Source organism: Triplophysa dalaica, chromosome 7, assembly GCF_015846415.1.
Source record: "Triplophysa dalaica isolate WHDGS20190420 chromosome 7, ASM1584641v1, whole genome shotgun sequence".
NCBI lineage: Eukaryota > Metazoa > Chordata > Actinopteri > Cypriniformes > Nemacheilidae > Triplophysa > Triplophysa dalaica.
The window spans coordinates 23577776-23600759 of record NC_079548.1 but is presented as its reverse complement, the minus strand read 5'-3'; the positions used below and the strand labels follow the sequence as shown (position 1 = coordinate 23600759).

The window sequence follows — 22984 nt, the reverse complement described above, 5'->3', positions numbered from 1 at the left end:
CTCAGGAACATTTATTTAATTGATCTTTTAACGCTATATAACCTAATATCATTATTTAGCGCCAGACGCGCTTCATTTTCCGCTCCGCACGCGCTGCTTCTCTCCCGCAAAAGACGCGCCGCACGAAGAGCAGCTAACACGTGCTTATTTTATCAACGGTAGTGCAGACGCGCAGAGCAGGTTAATTGACACACAACAGTAAACAAAATGCAGAAAGAATAAGGCATTTATATCCGTCAGTCTGTTAACAGCTTGCAATTTGTCTCCAAACTTTCGAACAGATTTGATATATTTTATTAACACCAACGTTTTTATATAGATTTAGCATTAGCATCATTGATCAGCATGTAAACATTTGTGACTCTGTGAAAACCCAGGCTAAAGACTCATAATCAGAGCGATTACTAGACAACAAGCATCCAAGATGAATTTCAAGCATTCATTTCGGTAAGATTTGGGAATAATTCAGTCAATATTGAAATCTTTATTTTTTAAAGAATATTCTGTAGGATGATTTTATGAAGGACATTTGCTGGGTTTTCACAAGCAGGTTCACATTTTTTAATGAACAACGTTTATAGAGGATAGAGGATGCCCGATCTCTTTTCTTAGCGACGACCGACTTCGACTAAAAAGGGGCCGAAACAGTCTACCCCAGTGGAGTTAAACGGTGGTTGGTGAAGTTGCACCCTGCAGGACGGGAGATAAGCCATTTGGAGAATTTCGGAGTTTAAGAGTTTGGCTAGGATGTAGAAGATGTCCGTCTGTCTCTTTGATCAACAACTTGGTAGTAGGATGACCAGAATCCAACACAATTGTGTGGATGGCATCCAAATCGAGGTCACTTGCTCAACGTAATCGTCTATGAAAGTATTTTAATGTCATTAGTCTTTAATGCAAAAAAGCATGTTGAATTACCACTAATCAAAAATAATCCTGTTGCATTACCAGTGCTTGCATGAGTCTGCAATTCAATATGGTTGTACATTTAAGTTATGAATATTTCAAATTGAAACATTTCACACTCCGTTTCATCGTCTAAAAAATTTAATAATCAAAATTCTCCTTTTAAATTTCATTAAAAAAAAATGGTTTTAAATACAACCTTTAATATTCGACAGATAATTTTCAATCGATATTATTCGATTAAAAAATTCGCTTCCACAAATTCAGGGTTTCAAATTCGGCTTAAAATTCAAAGTTTCACATCCGGGTATCCGGGTAGTCTGGACAGACACACTTTAGGCCTATTATACTTGGACTTTGACTGCCCTCCTTGTTCTGTCTTGAAGGACTTAGGTTATTTTTTACTTCAAGACATCATGTTCACATAAATATTATGCATCATCAGCATTTACAGGACATATATTGTATTTAAAGCGGTCAAATACTGAGATCTCAACCAGCATCTTATTGATAACTGCTCCGATTTTAACACGTTTGATAATACAAAATATAAAAACTGATCTTTGAGCCAAGCGAACTTCTTGAGCAGGCCAGATAAAATTGACCAGATACAAATAGACAGCACTTTCTTTAGAGCCAGACTAGACCCGCAAATTTCTTGTGCAGCCTGCAGCCAAGCAAGATACCTCACGGCGTTATGGATCTAACAGCTGTAAGATGTTTTTTACTGAATTGTTACTGAACAACTAAATACAGTGAACAAGCTCGAACAAGCTCGATCCATGTGTGGAATTGCTTGTCGTCTAGAGACAAATGTCTTGAGTCTGTGACAGTGCCGATGAATGTTTTGCTTGTCTCACAGATGTTTGGTTCTAGTTTGAAGGAGGAAGTCTGGTCCTAAAACTCCACTGGTAGGGACTTACTAGATGTATCGGTGTCAGACCTCTCGTGAGATGGTCAGAAGTGTTGTGGGCTGAATCAATGTATCGCCATTCAGCTGTGTCTGTGAGGGTCTGGATTTCTGCTCCTCGTGTCTCTACTAATACCTTGTAGTGACAGGACTCAGATGTCAGCCAGTTCAGTACGGTGGTTAACTTGGACCAGAGGGTGACTGTATGGATGTTAAGAGACAATACAGTCTGAATCACTCTGGCTAACTGAGCGCCGGTCAGGCCTACACTCAACTCCAATGGGCATGGAGAGGCATTTTTTTGGAGCCACTCTGGATCTGGCCAAAACGAAGAAGTCCTTCGCGGCGGGTCCTGATCAGACTGTCGGGGCTCATTTCTGGGATAACAACCAGCTGCCTGTACATTATCCCTAACATCAAATAATTCACCATTGGTAAGGAAACACCATTAAATAAATTTTACCTTTTAAGATTTAAGACAGCATCGAGGGTATATCAACTTATTATATTTACAACAAAAAAGCTGTTCTCATTGACATATTTTCAGTTTCTGTTGTCAGTTCATGACGCAACATCATCTAACAACTCACAATAAAAAATGATGATTGCGACTATATGTTCCCCTCCTTGAACTGCCACCTTACCATAGTGGAGGGCTTTGAATACCCGAAAGACCCTAGGAGCTATGTTGTCTGGGGCTATATGCCCCTGGTGAGGTCTCTCTTGGTAAACAGGTCCTAGGTGACGGGTCAGACTAAGAGCGGTTCAAAAAACCCTCATGATGAGCACAAACTCAAGGTCCGTGATGTCGCCCGGCATGGCGCAGCCGGGGCCCCACCCTTGAGCCACCTGCAGGAGGGACCGTAAGGGGCCGATGCATAGTGGATTGGGCGGCAGTCGAAGTCGGGGGCCTCGACAACCCGATCCCTGGACGCGGAATCTAGCTCTGGGGACATGGAACGTAACCTCTCTGGCGGGGAAGGATCCTGAGATTGTGCGTGAGGTTCAGAGATTCCGACCAGAGATAATTGGGATCACCTCTACGCACAGCTTGGGCTCTGGAACCACACTCCTTGAGAGAGGATGGACTCTTCACCACTCTGGAGTTGCCGATGGTGAGAGGCGGCAGGCTGGTGTGGGTTTGCTTATAGCCCCACTTGTTGGAGTTTACCCCCGTGAACGAGAGGGTCGCTTCCCTGCGCCTTCGGGTTGGGGACAGGTCTCTCACTGTCGTGTGCGCATATGGGCCAAACGGCAGTGTAGAGTACCCGGCCATCTTGGAGACTCTGGGAGGGGTGCTGGAAAGTGCTCCGACTGGGGACTCCGTCGTTCTGCTGGGGGACTTCAACGCCCATGTGGGCAGCAACAGTGACACCTGGAGGGGCGTGATTGGGAGGAACGGCCCCCCTGATCTGAACCCAAATGGTGTTCTGTTATTGGACTACTGTGCTAGTTACAGCTTGTCCATAACGAACACCATGTTCAAGCATAAGGGTGTCCATCAGTGCACATGGCACCAGGACACCCTAGGCCATAGGTCGATGATCGACTTTGTGGTTGTTTCATCTGACCTCCGGCCGTATGTCTTGGACACTTGGATGAAGAGAGGGTGGAGCTGTCAGCTGATCACCACCTGGTGGTGAGTTGGATCCGATGGCGGGGGAGGAAGCTGGACAGACTCGGCAGACCCAAACGTACTGTGAGGGTCTGTTGGGAACGTTTGGCCCAATCCCCTGTCAGAGAGATATTCAACTGCCACCTCCGGCAGAGCTTCGACCAGATCCCGAGGGAGTCTGGAGATATTGAGTCCGAGTGGACCAACGTGGCCACTCGGAGCTGTGGCCGTAAGGTCTCCGGTGCCTGCCGAGGCGGCAATCCCCGAACCCGGTGGTGGACACCAGAAGTAAGGGATGCCGTCAAGCTGAAGAAGGAGTCCTAATACTTTGAGGATCTCCTCAATCCCGCCGTCACGTCTTCCATTGAAGAAGCAGAGGTTGAGGGCTCGGAGGCGGACTCGTCCATCTCCCGAGCTGAAGTCACCGAGGAAATCAAGAAACTCTTCGGTGGCAGGGCCCCGGAGGAGGATGGAATCCGCCCTGAGTACCTCAAGTCTCTGGATGTTGTGGGACTGTCTTGGCTGACACGCCTCTGCAGCATCGCGTGGTGGTTGGGGACAGTGCCTTTGGACTGGCAGACCGGGGTGGTGGTCCCTCTTTTTTAGAATGGGACAGGAGGTTGTGCTACAACTATCGGGGATCACACTTCTCAGCCTCCCCGGGAAAGTCTATGCAAGGGTACTGGAGAGGAGAATCCGGCCGATGGTAGAACCTCGGATTCAGGAGGAACAGTGTGGTTTTCATCCAGGTCGTGGAACACTGGACCAGCTCTATACCCTCTCCAGGGTGCTGAAGGGTGCATGGGAGTTTGCTCAACCAATCCACATGTGTTTTGTGGATTTGGAGAAGGCATTCGACTGTGTCCATCGCGGCATCATGTGGAGGGTGCTCTGGGAGTATGGGATTAGGGACCCTTTGCTAAGGGTTATCCGGTCCCTGTAAGACCAGAGCAGGAGCTTGGTTCGCATTGCCGGCACTAAGTCAAACTTGTTCAAGGTGTGTGTTGGACTCCGGCAGGGCTGCCCTTTGTCGCCGGTTCTGTTCATAATTTTTATGGACAGAATTTCTAGGCGCAGCCAGGGGCCGGAGGGTGTCGGGTTTGGGGACCACACGATTTCATCTCTGCTCTTTGCAGATGATGTTGTCGTGCTGGCCCCATAAGACCAGGACCTTCACGATGCACTGGGACGGTTTGCAGCCAAGTGTGAAGCGGTTGGGATGAGAATCAGCACCTCCAAATCCGAGGCCATGGTTCTCAGTCGGTAAAGGGTAGCTTGCCCACTTCAGGTTGGTAGAGAGTTCCTGCCTCAAGTGGAGGAGTTCAAGTATCTTGGGGTCTTGTTCACGAGTGAGGGAAGGATGGAACAGGAGATTGACAGACGGATCGGTGCAGCTTCTGCAGTAATGCGGTCGCTGTATCTGTCCGTCGTGGTGAAGTAGGAGCTGAGCCACAAGGCGAAGCTCTCGATTTACCGGTCAATCTACGTTCCTACTATCACCTAAGGTCATGAGCTGTGGGTCATGACCGAAAGGACAAGATCCCGGATACAGGCGGCCGAAATGAGCTTTCTCCGCAGGGTGGCTGGGCGATCCCTCAGGGATAGGGTGAGAAGCTCGGTCACCCGGGAGGAGCTCAGAGTAGAGCCGCTGCTCCTTCACATCGAGAGGGACCAGCTGAGGTGGCTCAGACATCTTTTCCGGATGCCCCCTGGACGCCTTCCCGGGATGGTGTTCCGGGCATGTCCCACTGGGAGGAGACCCCGCGGAAGACCTAGGACATGCTGGAGGGACTATGTCTCCCAGCTGGCCTGGGAACGCCTCGGTGTCCCCGCGGAAGAGCTGGAGGAAGTGTCTAGGGAGAGGGAAGTCTGGGCATCCCTGCTTAGACTGCTGCCCCCGCGACCCGGCCCTGGATAAAGCGGAAGAAAATGGATGGATGGATGTACTATATGTTCTTTCACACAGCCTCATGGTAACCCTGTGCATATTTACAGAGGAACATTGTTCATATTTATATATCTAAACAGTCAATAACAGTGACAGGTTGTACGCTGTTTCGTACTAATTTTATTCACAAGTCTCTTATCGTACGGTGATGCTGCTTCCGGCCGCTCACTGTATAGAGAGACGCCCATACAAGGCAATCCTTGTGTCAGGAAAGAGAGACCTCGTGCTTCCAAGAAGTAGGTAGATTTGTCGCTATGCACTTCTTCTGAAAAAAAGCTGCTAGAGGGGTCGTAAATGTGACTAAATCAAAAGATAGACTTACTTATTTAGAAATACTGTTTTGTATGCCCACCTCCATGTGTGCTGGCCAGAGAAGCACCCGGCAGGATGTATATGGTGTAAAAGCTGTTATGTGAAATTGTCCTCTTGCCTGCGCCCCTAGCGGATAGGACTAATTTAATAGTCCTGTTAAATTAGCACATAACAGGATAAAAACCTTAAAAATGTCTTGACAGCAAACATCAAAACAATGTGGTCACCGTGGTATAAGCGGAATATTTGACTCCGGTCTGTTGATTTCTTAGCAAATAATGCTCACCCTGAGGTGGTGATGCGGCCACAAGATGGTATTTTTGTCTAAGAATTCAACGGCCTGTCAACAGCTATTCCTTACGTATTTTTTGTTCTGTTGAACATAAAAGAAAATATTTTGAAGGGTCTAGGAAAACAAGCAGTTCTATGGCACCTCTGGAATCAATTTTAGTTGTAATCAATGATGTCCCAGAAATGTCAGTTGCAACATTTAACCCAATGTATTTAACCAGAGTGTATTGTCTCCAGACATAAATATTTTTGTTTTTTGTTCTGTTCTGTTCTTTTAGCATCAAGACAGAGTTTGCAGCAATAGAGCCTCCATATGTCAGGATATATGACCATGGCTTGATAGACATGTTTGACTTTTTATCTCTGTCCACTACCTGTAAGATGGACCTGCACAGTTTTCCCTTCGACACACAAATCTGCAGTCTAACCCTTCGATCTATAGCGCATTCAGGTAAAATATTAAGTGTAAAGCCTAAGTCACACTGATCTGACCACTGCCAACAAACTGACCTCGATGTGTGGAAAAACATACTTTGTCTGAGTATTGCTATTTAACCACCAAATACTGACATTTGAACTACCAGAATGGTATAAAAACCTTAGATAAAACAGTTTTATTTGTAGTTATACAGACACTGTCACACATTAAAACACTGTAGTATTAATATTTTAAATGAAATCAAATTGGTTGTTCCATATTAACTTGCTTTTTGTCCAGTGATCTGACTTTCTGGAACTCACATAGCAACCAACTGAGATGCTATGTTGCTATGTACACTGTAAAAGTTATTTAAAAAAGACTGCATGTTTACAAGGAAAATGGGGAATGCATATAATTTTACTAAAAATAAATTTTACTAATAAATATATAAGAAAAATAAAGCATTTAAAGAGAAAACATAACTTCTGAATGCTCCATGAAATACTGAAGTAAGATTATATTGTATATTATATTGTTAATATAACTATACGATGAGCATGTGTCCACCAGATCCGTTGCGGAGGTAATGCTGACTTTATGTGTTTAGAGATGAATCGTAGTGACATTTCCCTCAGAAAATGTATAAGGCCCTATGAGACATCGTTTAGGTTTTAAGTCAAACTGTACTTAATGTTTAAATAGATATATATAAGCGTGCATACACACATATACATGTATACTATTGAATGTTAAAGCAAACAAATATGAAAAACATGTGAGCACTTATATGAAATCCATACCAATACATCTTATGTTAGTAATGCATGTGCAAGTGTTTTTTAGATGTGTATGTACTCAGTGTTTGAATGTAGGTGTACGAGTGTTTTATAGATGTTTATGTACGCAGAGTTGTATGTATGTGCGAATGTTTTACAGATGTGTATGTAAACAGAGTTTATTTATATATATATGTGTGTGTTTGCACTCATTGATTTGCTCATATGTATGCGCGAAAAAGTGTACATACACGCATGCATTGCAAAAATAAGATATATTGGTATAGATTTCAAATAAGTGTGCATATGTGTTTCATATGTGCAAGTCTCTGTTTTTGCGACTTAAGTGCGATTCGAGTCCAAGTCCAAGTCCATCTCTGATAAACAGTATAATAAAAAAACCTTTTTAATTTATTTTACCATCCTACAAAACAGTGTGTTAAAAAAAACAACAGCAACAAACAGCAGCATGGGTTCTATGGTGTTTGGATCTGTGTAAATTAGGTTTTAGTCTACATTTTTTAAATAATAGAACTCGTAGTTATGTTAACTGTTTTTCATATTTTCCCACAGATGAGGAGCTAGTATTCGTTCAGTCCTTACCTTCAGAACAGATCATCTTGGAATCTCAAAAGATCTTTCAGACCAAGGGAGAGTGGGAACTTATCAATATAAATACATCTACAACTAATTCTTATGTTATGTGGATCTCACAAAGTCAAATAATATTTCAGGTACAGAGCAAAATCCATCATGATAATAATGTAAAACATTTATGAATTAAAGCTATATTATTTTATTATTGTCTTATGAAAATTATTCTGTTGTTTGAGGAAGATAGAGCAACAAAGCCTCAATATTAGGTTTCCTATAAACTCTGTACGGACCAAAATTTCGACAACCACCTTTATTTAAGAAAATGACCAGTTCCATTAATTCAAGTGAAAACAAACCCTACTAAGATTTGCTGTATTGTTTAGAGTTTATATCCCTACATTGCAGATTACCATCAAGAGGAGACCTCTTCTGTATGTTGTGAACTTAATTGTTCCCGTATTTTGCTTTCTGGTCCTGGATGTGGCCTCATTCTTCATAAAGGCATCTGTATCAGAGAAGCTGAGCTTCAAAGTGACTTTGCTGCTGTCCATTTCTGTGTTGCTGCTCATTCTTAATGACAAGCTGCCATCAACTGCCAGTGACATTCCATTAATTGGTAAGTCCACATGATTGACTTCAATAATGTTTCATATGAGTATTGGAAGGAATCATTAAAGGAGCAGTCACATTGGACTTGGAGCATTTGAATATTTTTCTGCTGCACCAGCAAATATGGACGGGGAGGAGGATAACGTGAACCAAGCTTCTTCCGGGGCGTGTCCAGGGAAGTTTATGTGGGAAAGTGACATCAATGCATTCCCTCAGGGGTCATCAATAAACTTTTTGAGGTCAATTAAATGAAGGAAAAAAATGCCTTGTGCAAAATGTCTTAATCTCTAAACCTTTCACCGAACATACATTCATTTCAACATTTACAACTTTAACTGAAAAGGTCTTGGTAACGGATGTAACCTCAGTTACCCGATGAATGGAACGAGACATTGTGTGGAATCGACCGATGGGTTTTGCCCTTGAGAACCTATCACTTCGACTTGTTTAGTAAAAGGCCAATGAAATTGGCGAATGAAATTTGCATGCCGGACTCCATCCCCGGATATCCGGGAATAAAAGGGAGACGGCGTGCTGCATTCATTCACCTTAGTTCTAAGGAGCCTGAGAGCCTACTGCAGCGGTCGGCACGTGTTTGTGGCAAGAAGGACACATTGTTGGGTTCCGGGGTTAGTCTCTACCTTGTTTGTTTTGTTGTGTGTATGAGTGTTTGAACACATGGGGTTTGTGTCATGGCGCCACGTGTTCGCTCTCTGCGTCTAATCGTTTTCACCTGCCGCTCCCATTACCCCATCATTTTCTTCAAGACAAACACCTGGTTTCTATCTCACTTACCCCCTTATAACCACCATCACTTCTCATTGTCCCTTGTGCTATCGTTGACTAAGGTCACAGTACCGTCTCGTATTCTCCAGTCTAGTCTTGTCGTGTGGATTATCGTTGTTTAAAGCTGCCTTGCTTTTTGTAGTCTTGTCGACTGAGTGACTGTCCTGTTGACTGTATCCTGGTATTCCCTTTTTCTCCCAAGGACATTTTTAGTCCTCAGTTCAGACTCTGTATACTACTTTTTGTTCCCTATTTTGTCATACTTTTGACCATCTCACCGGACAGACCTTGACACCACCCTTGACCAGTCATACGAGGAAGAGCCGCCTACCAGGAACCTGACTTCCACCCAAGGACTCTCACTGTCCAGGTTCCGGGAGTGTCCGTCACCCCAGCTCATCCGGGTCGTGTGTCTCCGTGGGCTTGGCCACAGATCCAGTGGACTCCTCCGGTGGGTCTCCACCTCTCAACTTCAGACGGGTTCTTCGGTTCTCCGACTTGGTTGGGGCTTACCCCAGTTGGCCTTGCAGTCAACCGACATCAGCTGAAACCCCGTCTGCTTCTCTTGCTACAAAAATCACCTGTCTGTATTGTGTTTAAGCTTAAATAAACATTATTGTACCGCAATTGATTCCTCGTCTTCTGACCGAACCTGACACACAACGTCTCGTTCCCTCCATCAGGGAACTGAGCCTACATACGTAACCAAGATGTTCCCTTTCTGTCGGTCTCTTAAGATTATGACGAACCGACAGATGGGGTTCCTATTAAAACCCGCCACAACGCTGTGCCGTATCACAATCTCAGCGAAGCGACGGTGACTGACCTGGGCATGTCAGACGTGAGCGCTTTCATGAAATTGTAATCTTCCAGTGCATAAGCAGAAGGTCCCAGAGCTTTTAGAAAAGGTGGGAAGCCTATACCTTCGGTCCTCACGGCAGCGGCCTTATTTTCTCTAACAGCGAGAAGCCACCCGGTGCCGTAAGGCCACTGGGTAAGTCCACTCCTCGAATGGGGAGCGCACTGCAGAGACCACTTCCTACCATCGGGAGGAGTTTTAATGGAGACACCCGCATGGTCTTACTGTCAGTGGAGAGCTCATGGGAAAAAATATGTGGACTGAAGTATTTAACCGCGAGTTGGAGGTCCACCTAGGGAAGGTCATGGGTTACCAAGTTGGAAACCAATCATGAGGATACATCAGACGGAACCGCCCGACTGGGGCAGTTACAACGTCTAGTAGCACTAGGTCCGGTCAGAGCTATGTGTGGATAATTCAGAAGGTACATGGCCTAAGGGGCAGGGCTGCTCTGACCAGCCCGCCCGCATGGGTTGCTTGCTTAGTGATGGATGGAATGCCTGTTCTTTGCCCCGTTGGGGAAAAATGGAGGCTAAGTAGCACACTGACCCACCTATTGAAAAGGGGGGTAGGTGCTTTCACAGGTATAAGGGCTGACACCGGTTCAATGTGGAGGTTGTAGAACCATGCGAAGGTGTTGGGCATAGCCCAACCCGCAGCTCTGCAGATGTCTGCAGAGATGTCTCCAGTGGGGAGCGCCTCCAAGTTCACCACCTGGTGATGAAAGGGATTGGTGGGAACTTTGGGCACGTAGCCAGGCCGGGGTCTCAGGATCACGTGAGAGATTTGCCGGGGCCAAATTCTAGGCAATCAGGGAGACGGAGAATGCTTGTAGGTCCCCTAACCTCTTGATGGAAGCGAGGGCTATCAGGGGAACGGTCTTCATTGTTAACTGAGGAAGAGATACGTCTCTGAGGGGCTCGAAGGGAGGCCTCTTAAGGCCCGCCAGGACCACAAGAGGGTATGGAGCGCAGACGAGGCGGATTGCTCCTTCTCACGCCCCTTAAGAACCTGATGATCAGGTCGTGCTGTCCAAGAGACATTACAGTGACTGAGTCGTGATGAGCGGGAATCGCGGCTAAATACACTTTCAGTGAGGAAGGGGAGAGGCAAGTCTCAAGGTTCTCTTGCAGAATGGACAACACATTCCTTGAGCAACTACCTGGGTCTTCTCTGCGAGAAGAGGACCAGGACGAAGAGAGGCACCACTTATAGGCTTATAGCAGCCAAGTGGCCGGGCCCCAGCCTGAGTAATGGTCTCAACCACTGCTGGGGATAGGCCACTCAGGATCTCCTCGTCCTGTCCAGGGGCCAGACATGGAGGTTCCAGAGGTCTGGCCTGGGATGCCACAACGTGCTCAAGATCACACCCATGAAATTAGTTATTTAAAACGTCAATTTCAGTCAAGGAATAATAATCGTCATTACACATACATATTTTTCAATCTCTGATTAGCAGTATAGTAATAAAGATCCTATATGCATTCGTCCAGAAAATGCATCAAGATTTATACACTATCGTTATCTCATGACCATTAGTAACGTGACTTCACCAAACAGAATTAAGAGCAGAGGTAGCATAGATCGAAACACAGTTTAAGTGACCAGTTTGTGAGCGTGAGCACAGAAAACCCATCACAAATGCCTTTATGGTTTTATTAGACTCTACTCTACATGGTAAACATAATGCCGATCCTTTGTTTCTCATAGCGCCTCATTTGCATAGCTTTGACAGTACGGTCAGTTTGCATTTAATACCTAAACTTAGTTATGGACATAGTATGATGCATGCTATGTTTTTATAAAATAGCTCATCATATAGGGAATGAACAGAGAAGTAGTCCCATAGAAAACATGCTAAGTTTTGAGCTGTGAATCATCCCAACGTATGATACATCGAATGAACCCTTTATCAAAACTTGTATAACAGTTACAAACAATTTAAAATGGCACGAGCGCTTAACACACAACCTAGACATTTTAATAAATTTATAGGAAAGGATAGTTTAAAACACATATGTAACGAGGTGAGAGACATGACACCGACAACATGGCAGTACCATCAACCCCAACGGGGCATTTATTGCACAATTTATAACAAAAAGTAGAAAAGGTGCCACCCGGGGTGCTCGTGGTGTGAGGTCCGCCAGTCCGTGCTCGTGCAGGTAGGTCGTAGACTTCGTGTCTCCCTCGCTGCCCTCTCACTCTCTCGCGCCGAGGGTCAAACGAAGACAGCGGTGGGTGCGAATAACCAGGACCCACAGTGGTGCAAGCACGCGGCTTTTATTCCCGGCAGCTAATCAGCGTCAGGTGGACGCAATCAGAGTTAGCTGCCGGGCCATTTCAAAGGCGACGCTGATCCTAGGTTGGCGCCTCGGCACAACATAAGTTCCCATTTGTTAGAGAAGTTTCTCTGGTTACCCTCAGATGTTAAGTTTGAGATGAGACAGAGGCTTTGAAGCTTAGGAGTCGTAAATATCCTATAGAGAAAACAAAGGGTTATCACACTCTCAAAACCTTAAACTAGACCCCTGGAGAAAACCAGGACAAAAGGGAGTGAGGGGGTTTATGGCTTTCCTCTATGATCCAGTCACTACACGGGCGAGTCCTGTTTGCTGTCCGACCGGACCAGCACGTGCTTGTACTGCATGAGAGGTTGTAGCCTCTTTAGTGCAAGTAGCACAGCCAACAACTCTAGTCAATTGATATGCCAGCGCAGGGAGGGGCCCGTCCACCGCCCCGACACTGCGTGCCCGTTGCACACTGCACCCTAACCCTGCAGGGAGGCGTCGGTCGTCACCACTTCGTGCCTTGTAACCTGCCCAAGTGGGACCCCTGTACGTAAGAAGGTAATTGAAGACCAGGGGGTTAAGATGTGTCGGCAGAGAGGCATAATGACCATACGCTTTCTGCCGGTGTGGCACGCTCTCAAGGGAACTCAACTCTGTAGCCAGTGTTGGAGCGGTCTCATGTGCATCAACCCAAGGGATATCACTCCCGTCGAGGATGCCATGTGTCCCAGGAGCCTCTGAAATTGTTTGAGGGAGTTCAACACTGACTGAGCGCGTGCTGTGCTTAGGCGCGCTGTCATGGAGACAGAGTTGAGTTCCATACCGAGAAAGAGGATGCTTTGGATGGGGGAAAGTATGCTCTTTTCTCAGTTGTCCTGTGGTCCCAATCGATCTTGGTGCCGGAGCACAAGGTCCCTGTATTCAATTCAATTCAAGTTTATTTATATAGCGCTTTTCACAATGTGCATTGTTCCAAAGCAGCTTTACATGGGGCAAACAGGAAAAACAGATAAGGTAAAACACAGCACAGTGCATGGTGTTCATAGAACAAGCAAGATCATTCTTACAAATAATATCTAATTAATAAATAAATAAATAAATGCAGTCTCCCGGTGAGCAAGCCAGCACTGCCCTGCTGTGGCGAGGAACCCAAACTCCAATGATTGATTAATGGAGAAAACAACCTCGGGAGAAACCAGGCTCAGCCGGGAGGGCCAGATCAACTCTGACGTGTCATAGCTGCACTCTGTGACCCCGATCAAAAGCCACCGAGCAAATATCCACGAGGAAGAGGGAGAGCCCACCATCTGTATCCCAGAAAGTCCCACTCACCGAAAACCGTGCAGGTTGAACCCGGTCCCACTCCACGATCTACACCAGAAAACAGAGGAACAACCAGGGAAAATAATAATGGCATGTTGTAGCTTTATTCACACAAAGGTTATTTAGCAAAACTGCCTTTACAAATGTGAAAAGCATTGTGAAAATAAAACTGTAAACCACATCACCAGGAGCATTATTGTTGAACAGTATGTCAAATATAAGCCCAAGTTGTGTAGTTCCTATATTTAGTTTCCATTGCAGTTACTCACTGAAACTAGATGTCAGAAAGTGGCTTTAGAAAGTGTGATTGTGTCAGAGAGTCAACACAGACACCACCAGCTTCACCCACTGCAATCAACAGATCTCACTCACCTGAGTACTGATCACACACCTGCCACCAATCACCAACCCCACACTATAAAGTCACACTTCCCTGGTTCACTCACTGTCTGGTCTCAAACCTTCCATGAGAAATTACCCTACAGCATTACTCTCCTGAGGATTCTTCTAGGACTTCTTTAACAGTTTGGTTTAGTTTTTGTAGTTTCTGATTGAGGTCCCATTAGATAATTATTATTCAAATCTTCCTGTTTATTTATATTACCAGTTTTGTTCAAAACTGAACTTTTTATCTTTCCATGTCATTTGTGTATTATAAATGTCATGCTTTTCTGTTTAATTAAAGTCTCTGTATTTACATTTTCTGCATTGAGGGTTTTTTAATGGTTTTGGTAAACTCACTCATCCTAAGTTTTCTTTACAAATATGCTTTTTTTCCAAAGGGATTTACTGCATTGGAGTTTTTACACTAATTGGCACGAGCATTCTGGAGACCATCTTTGTGAATGTCCTGATTTGTAAAAGAGAAGACACCAAATCAGAAAAAACACCAACTGCAACTGGACAAGATGGTAAGTACTTCTACAGTATTTGAATATATAAATATACAGTATCTCAGAGGTGAGTACACTCCTCATTTTTTAGTAAATATATTATTATATCTTTTCATGTGACAGCACATAAGAAATGACACTTTGCTAAAATGTAAAGTAGTGAGTGTACAGCTCGTATAACAGTCTAAATTTGCAGTCCCCTCAAAATAACTCAACACACAGCCATTAATGTCTAAGTGAAAGTCCAAATTGGTCCCAATTAGCAAATTTTCCCTGCCTGGTGTCATGTGATTCTTTAGTGTTACAAGGTCTCAGGTGTGAATGGGGAACAGGTGTGCTAAAATTGGTGTTATCGCTCTCACTCTATCAACTCTATCCGCATTTGTTTGTTCTGTCAGGAGTGGAGGAGGCCGAACCCAAGCACAGGTGTAAACGAGACTTTAATTAACACAAAAACACAAAGCAAGGACCCACGAGGGGGTAAAACAACTAAAACAGGGGAATGCCATAATCCAGATTTAACAGGAACACTAAACTAAGAAACTAAACCAAGACAACAGTTGATACACTAGACTAGACTAAGATTGACTGAGGAGCAAGATAGACACAATGTCTTTCCACATGGCAAGAATAATACAAAACGAACAAGCACAGGACAGCAAACACAAGGGCATTAAATAGGGAAACTAACAATGGATAATAACAATGGGCAGGTGTGGGGAATCAGACACTGGCGGGAAGCTAACATGGAAACGAGGGGGTTTGGTCAGGAGACGAGACAGGAGAACACATAGCACACCAAAACAAGCAATGCCATGGGTCTTACACAAAACACGTGGGACTGTTATGACCCTGCCACAAGACTAGAATAGCTTGACAAGGTGAGGGAGGATCATGACAAGAAGATCGACCGGACCACAAGTGCCCCAACATTTTAATGGTAGTTACAGAACGAGAGGAAGGGGTCATAACACCCGGTACTTTGAATGGGGAAGCTATTGGAGTGCCTGTGATGACCGCTGTCCACCGTCAAACAAAAGTAAAAATAAATGTTGGCACACTGAAATGTTTATGATTTCATCCATACGTTTTTATAAAAATATATTTTGATTTCTGTAAAGCGGCTTTGCTGTAATACACATTGTAAAAACAAGCACAATAAAATAAAATGTCACGGTTCTTGGTCTTGAGGCAGAACCAAAACAGAATTTTATGTTTTATGTGGGGAGAGACGTTTTGGCCTTGCGGCTTTCCATACTCTCCCAGAGTATCGTCTATGTTTCCAGCCCTTTCGTCTCATTTTCACCTTGTTAAGTAGGTCATGCCCCGCACCTGTTTTAGTTGATTTGCCTCCCTATTTATACTCCTCATGTTTCCTTGTCCTTTGCACGTTCATTGTATTTAAATGCCTTCTCAAGCCGTGTGTTTGGTTCCTCGTCTGTGTCCCTGTGGATATACATTACATATTGTAAAGTAAGTCTAGTCTTAGTGTTAGTTTATGTCAAGTGTTCTTTAGTGTCAAGTGTTCTTTAGTGTCAAGTGTTCTTTAGTCTCAAGTGTTCTTTAGTCTCAAGTGTTCTTTAGTCTCAAGTGTTCTTTAGTCTCAAGTGTTCTTTAGTCTCAAGTGTTCTTTAGTCTCAAGTGTTCTTTAGTCTCAAGTGTTCTTTAGTCTCAAGTGTTCTTTAGTCTCAAGTGTTCTTTAGTCTCAAGTGTTCTTTAGTCTCAAGTGTTCTTTAGTCTCAAGTGTTCTTTAGTCTCAAGTGTTCTTTAGTCTCAAGTGTTCTTTAGTCTCAAGTGTTCTTTAGTCTCAAGTGTTCTTTAGTCTCGTGTTTAGTCAGTCTTCGTTTCTGTGCTTTTATATTATTGTCTGTTCCTGTTTTACCCCATTGTGGGTCTTTGTTTTGTATTTTATGTTTAATAAATCTGCGTGTTAAAACCCCTTAATCCCCGGTGCCTGCAATTAGGATATTCCCCCTGCATAACCATGACATAAAATGAAGGAAAAAAAATCCAAGTGGTTTGTTTTAATTTAAGAGTTGAGGTTAAACACAAAAACAATAGTTTGTTTGAAAAGAACTGCATTAATCTAGAGCAGGGGTGTCCAAAGTCAGTCCTGGAGGGCCTGTGTCCTGCAAAGTTTAGCTTTAACCATAATCAAACACACCTGAACACCTAATCAAGGTCTCACAAAGCAGACTAGAAACTTCCAAACAGATGTGTTGAGCCAAGTTGGAGCTAAACTCTGCAGGACTATGGCCCTCCAGGACCGACATTGGACAGCCCTGATCTAGAGCTATGGTTTGTACTTGCTCCAACAGGTGGTGTGAGAGACTTGAATAACTCTCTAGACACAGTTACCAGTGGATATGAAGAGGTGACATGTATATTCGACATTCTGAAGCTGATCCTCATGGAGGCACGTGCTATTACTCAACAACACCAACCGAAGGAGTCACTGTGCTTGATCAGAGCAGCAAGAATTATAGATATGACCTTCGCTGTTATTTATATAGTAGCCTGTGTTGTGTTTCTGTATCTACTTGGCAAGGTTTGGATTGTATTGTTATATCATCTTATACATGACCTGCAAACGCTGGACCTGTATATAAGGATATTTCAAATTATGCAACTTTGTTTATAATGACATATCCCTTTATTTAATCCAAGTTTAGTTTAATTTTATTTTATTATGCCTTTACGTAATCCTAATTTAGTTTATTTGTATTCAATCGGACTTAGTTTATTTTTATTCATACTGTTGAGTAAAGTAAGAAAAATGCAATTGCCCGACCTTGTTTTTATTCTCCCACATTTACTCTCCCATGGCTTTTGCTTTGGCTACGGAACACTATATACTCTATATACCTTGTTTACTGCATGAAAATATTTACCCAAATTTATTATAAGTAGTAGAAATGCATGTTTAAGGATTATTACATTGCATATGAACCTTTTCTTTTAAGAAAAGAAAAGACAGAATGTTCTTGTATTCATTATATTTTATTATCATAGAGTAGAAAAGAGAAAATAATGTATTAGCAAGAATGGGATCTGTTACCCGAGAGAGCAGCATTCCATTCCATCAGATAAGGAGTTGTCTGTTGCAGGCCAAGCAAAGGTGAAAGCAGCGTCAAAGAATCCGAAGGCAAATAATAAAAAGCAGGTGGCATTATATTGACAAATGATGAAGGCATTGAATAATCTCAAGATGACATCAGAAGAGTGGCTGCTTGAGAAACTGTCTATAAAAGACTAAAATGAGATGACTTACTCAGATTCTGATTCTTCTGATCAGTCTCTCCGGTGCTAGCTGCCTACTGGGTTGCCTTGATGTATGTTATATTTATTGACTTCTATATTTATTGACTTTTTCTTTTATTAGTTACAAGAATATTGATTGTAACCTTGACAATTGTTATTAATAAAACCTATAATTATAGAAGTAAGTCTGTTGACTGATATCTTTGAAGTAGATCTAAGTATACGGACAGCTCACAGAGGAGTCTTCTGATTACGGGGAGTAAGTAGATCTAAACAGATACTTAAAGCCAATGACAGATTTGACTATCTTTGTCTACCCTAAGAATAAATGGGAAATAGGCAGAGGGTAAATTCAATACTCAAAAACAATACCTTTATTTAATTCAAGTAATAAACACGTGTTTAAGACAAAAGTCCTATCTACTCAAACGGGGGAGGACAGATATCTGATATATCATGTAAAAACATTTAAATAACATCCAACCACTACTTTGATTTTCATGCATGACAAGACACATGAAAACGTCTCAGGTACGACTGTAACCTCCGTTCACTGATGGAGGGAACGAGATGTTGTGTTGAGACAGAATTGGGTTTGAACTTGAGAACCTATTTTCTCTGATTGTACTTTTAAAAGGCCAATGAACTTTGGCGAATGGCATGGCATGCAAATCTCCGCCCTGTGCATACGGGTATAATAGGAAGATGGCGTGCCCATTCGTTGACTTTTTGAGCTGAGGAACCTGAGAGGCATCTACCGTTCACTGCAGCGGACAACGAAGCGTTGTGGCATAAAGGACATAACGTTTTTCCTCCATCTGGGACCATAGGTTACAGCTGTAACAGGGAAGTTCCCTTTCTGTCTGTCGCTTGAAGTTGTGTCAAAGCAGAATGGTGTCCCTATACGAAATCCCAGGAGCTGCGCAGCGTCACGACCTCCAGCAGAGTGACACTTACTGGCCTGGGCATTTCACAAGTGAGCGCTACCGCGGAACAGGACCTTCCAATGGTGTAGAAAGGCATCAACTTGAAACTCGTTTTTCTATCAAATTACAGATCATAAATGAATTTGATTTCAATAAAACTGATTTAAGATTTAAAATTTATTTTTATTCACAAAGTTTAGGTTTAGGGTAAGGTTAGGGGTAGGTGTAAGGATTTAATATCTCAATAAATTGCCATAATTTTAATAATCGTTATAAATATAATTATTTATTATTGCTTAATGTTTAATAATAGTTGAAGTACATATAAGAAACACTTATTTTGTTAGATATCAGATTTGGTCTAATATTAAATTGAACTGCAGGGTTGAGGAGTAACTGGTTACGTATAATGGGAATAGATTATATTTATATTGTGATACTTGGATTATGTTACTGATTACATTTTTGATTAAGTAATTTGTAATTGTACCAGAATATATTTTTTAAGTAACCCTCCCAACCCTTTTGAACTGTTAAGTAAAGAAACTAAGGGAGCGTTGATGCTCACTTGTTTTTAAATTGCATTGTGGGAATTTTTAGGGAACGAATGTTTCAGTGCACTGGAAGGTTTTTCCAATTGAGACAGCCCTTAAAATGGCCAACTCCCTGATCAGTGCCCTGACTACTGAACAAGGGAGCTTATTGAGGCACACCCTAGAACTGAACAAGATGAGCACTTCATGCACCCAGTGTTTAGTCATCGGAATGAGCACTACAGACGCACAAGTCCTGGTGATGTAGTGAAATGAACAGAAAAGTCCATTGGTCATACCACCAGCATGTAGACTAAACAGGCAAAGACAACTTCACAACAAGATAGTCTGGCGGTGAGATCATGAAGTCCAATGAGCTTGAGCAGATGAAGATACAAGCTCCTCCTGAGTCTCGAATTTGTTGAGTACAGACATCATCAAGGTTTATTATTTCAGGCTTTTATTATTATAATAAGATCCTTTTACGTCACAACAGGAGCGAAATCTGAATGACTCGATTTCTCACATGCTTGCAGGGAAAGGCCCATCAAAAAAAACTTACTAGGATCTTGTTTTTAACGTTCTCTGGGTTGCTAGATGCACCAGGGAATTTATTTTTGTCTCTTACTAAAAATGTCCCCATGCTACTTAAGACTGGTTTTGGAATCCAAGGTCACAAATGTTTAAGTTAAATCAAACTGGCTTTACAATTCACTTGAATTTACATGATATTTTAAACCTATTGGTTGCACTTTGTATAAGTTACGAAATGAAGTTGAAAATGGTAAAATTATTGTAATGACTTAAAGTAATAAAAACATGTGTTAACATGCACATCCCTGTTATGTTCACTGTAACAAGGTTCAATAATGAAGGAAGAAAGGAGGCGGGGTCGGCGTGGCTGAGAAACAAGAGATACTTTTATTTTATAGTCCACTTCCGGGTATTCAACTTCCGGGTTTCAAATGTTCACTTCATATATTCCTCTCTCGTAGAGTAAGATCCTTTTCATGTAATCCTGGAGTCCACTCCTCGAGGCTTCTCCGTCTGTGAGTTTCTCAGCCGTCTCTCTCTCCATTCTCTCTTCCTCCTTCGTGCCTTAAATGCGTCTCCTCGCCAATTACTAGAACGAGAAGCAGGTGATTTCACTATAGCGTTGATCTGCTTACTCACCGTCATTCTCCCGACACGCCCTCTCTCCGCAGACCGTGTTAAGCCACGCCCCCCTTGCCACATACCCCCACCGCCCGACTCAGGCCGAGGCTCCATCCGGCCTGTAGCCTCGTTCCCCCCCCTCCTGGAGAGAAAGTCGGCCACCGCCATCTGAGTCCCCGGCCTGTGGATCACCTGGAATTTGAATGGTTGTAAAGCAAGATACCAACGAGTGATCCACGCGTTGGTGTCCTTCATGCGGTGGAGCCATTGGAGGGGTGCGTGGTCAGAACAGAGCGTGAATTCTCGCCCCAGGAGATAATAACGGAGGGTGAGAACCGCCCACCGGATCGCCAAACATTCTTTCTCGATGGTGCTGTACCTCATCTCAGTCCGTGACAGTTTGCGACTGATGTACAGCACCGGGCGATCCTCCCCCTCTATCTCCTGGGACAGGACCGCGCCCACGCCCCTGTCCGAGGCATCAGTCTGCAACAGAAAAGGGAGTGAAAAATCGGGAGAGTGCAATAACGGCCCGCCACACAGAGCAGCCTTCACCTGGGTAAACCCCTGCTGACACTGCTCCGACCATTGGACGGTATCTGGTTCTCCCTTTTTAGTGAGGTCAGTCAGCGGGCTGGTGAGGTCCGAATAATTGGGTACAAACCGTCTATAATATCCCGCCAGCCCCAGGAACTGCCGCACCTCCTTTTTGGTCTTGGGTCTCGGGGCGGTTGCAATCGCTGCCGTCTTATCAATTTGGGGACGCACTTCCCCGTGACCCAAGTGGAAGCCCAGATACCTTACCTCTACTCGCCCAACTGCACACTTCTTCGGGTTAGCCGTCAGCCCCGCTCTCCTCAGCGAACTCAGGACCGCTCTCAAGTGCTGCATATGCCGCTGCCAATCATTACTGTATATAATGATATCATCGAGATAGGCTGCGGCATATGCCGCATGGGGTCTGAGAATGCGGTCCATGAGACGCTGAAAAGTAGCTGGAGCTCCGAATAACCCGAACGGAAGTGTGACGAATTGATGCAAACCGAACGGCGTAGTAAAGGCTGTTTTCTCTTTGGATAAGGGAGATAGGGGGATCTGCCAATATCCTTTCGTCAGATCCAATGTCGAATAAAAACGAGCCGTGCCCAGCCGGTCAAGTAATTCGTCAATTCGAGGCATTGGATAGGCATCGAACTTCGACACCGCATTCACCTTGCGATAGTCCACACAGAACCGGACCGAGCCGTCGGTCTTAGGTACTAAAACTATCGGGCTCGCCCAGTCACTATTGGACTCTTCTATTACCCCCATGTCTAGCATCGCATCTAATTCCTTCTGAACCACAATTTTTTTGTGTTCAGGCAACCTATATGGACGACTGCGCACTACCGCACCCGGTTTTGTCTCAATATGGTGCTCTATGAGATTTGTGCGACCGGGCAGGGGCGAGAACACATCTGCAAATTCAGCGTGCAACTTCGCAACATCCGTAAACTGGGAGGACGAGAGATGATCTCCCCCTGGCGCCAGAGCGAGAGATTGAACTTTGACGTTCGCTTCTGGCCCGAGATCATCTACTCTACTCACTGTCGTCGCCAGCATTACGGTGTTCGCCTCACTCCATTTTTTGAGGAGATTGAGGTGATAAATCTGATGTGCCCCGCTCCTGTCCGATCGTACTACCTCATAATTGAGATCTCCTATTCGTCGTGTGACCTCAAATGGTCCTTGCCACTTGGCGAGTAGTTTAGAACTAGACGTTGGGAGTAATACAAGCACTTTCTCTCCCGGTGAAAATTTCCGTAGTCTGGCACCTCTGTTATAATGTCGGCTCTGTCTGTCCTGGGCCTGTAACAAATTCTCCATAGAGAGCCGCCCCAGTGTATGGAGTTTTGTTCGCAGGTCCAGGACATACTGAATTTGGTTTTTACTCGCGGAAGGTCCGTCCTCCCAAGCTTCTCTTAAGACGTCTAAAACCCCGCGAGGCTGGCGCCCATAGAGAAGCTCAAAGGGGGAAAACCCCGTGGAGGCTTGGGGGACCTCGCGGACCGCAAATAACAGAGGTTCCAACCACTTATCCCAATTTTTGGCGTCTTCGTGTACGAATTTCCGGATCATGGTTTTTAACGTACGATTAAAACGTTCGACCAGTCCGTCTGTTTGTGGGTGATAGACGCTGGTTCGAATCGTCTTAATCCCCAATAATCCGTACAGTTCGCGGAGTGTCCGTGACATAAACGCCGTGCCTTGATCTGTGAGAATCTCTTTCGGGATTCCCACACGGGAGATTAATCGAAACAGGGCGTCCGCCACACTAGTTGCTGAAATATTGCGTAACGCCACTGCCTCAGGATATCGGGTTGCATAGTCCACAATGACTAATGCAAATCGATGTCCTCGTGCCGATCGCTCTAACGGCCCGATCAGGTCCATACCAATTCGTTCGAAGGGGACCTGAATAAGAGGAAGCGGGCACAATGGTGCCCTTGGAGTGGCCGGTGGGTTTACCAGCTGGCATTCAGGACAAGACGCGCACCACCTGCGCACGTTCTCGTGAATGCCCGGCCAAAAA

General features: G+C 44.2%; 1 protein-coding gene across 1 annotated transcript in view; it reads left to right on the top strand.

Annotated features, from left to right (window-relative positions):
- LOC130426477 (5-hydroxytryptamine receptor 3A-like) overlaps positions 1-17680 on the top strand; it is a 29007-nt gene extending 11327 nt beyond the window's left edge. Inside the window, exons 2-6 of the mRNA XM_056753282.1 lie at positions 6261-6433; positions 7753-7834; positions 8160-8392; positions 14427-14555; positions 16856-17680. Of these exons, the coding sequence (XP_056609260.1) occupies positions 6261-6433; positions 7753-7834; positions 8160-8392; positions 14427-14555; positions 16856-17178 (940 nt within the window). The 3' untranslated portion in view covers positions 17179-17680. The remainder of the gene's footprint in view (positions 1-6260; positions 6434-7752; positions 7835-8159; positions 8393-14426; positions 14556-16855) is intronic.
- Positions 17681-22984: the final 5304 nt, after the last annotated feature.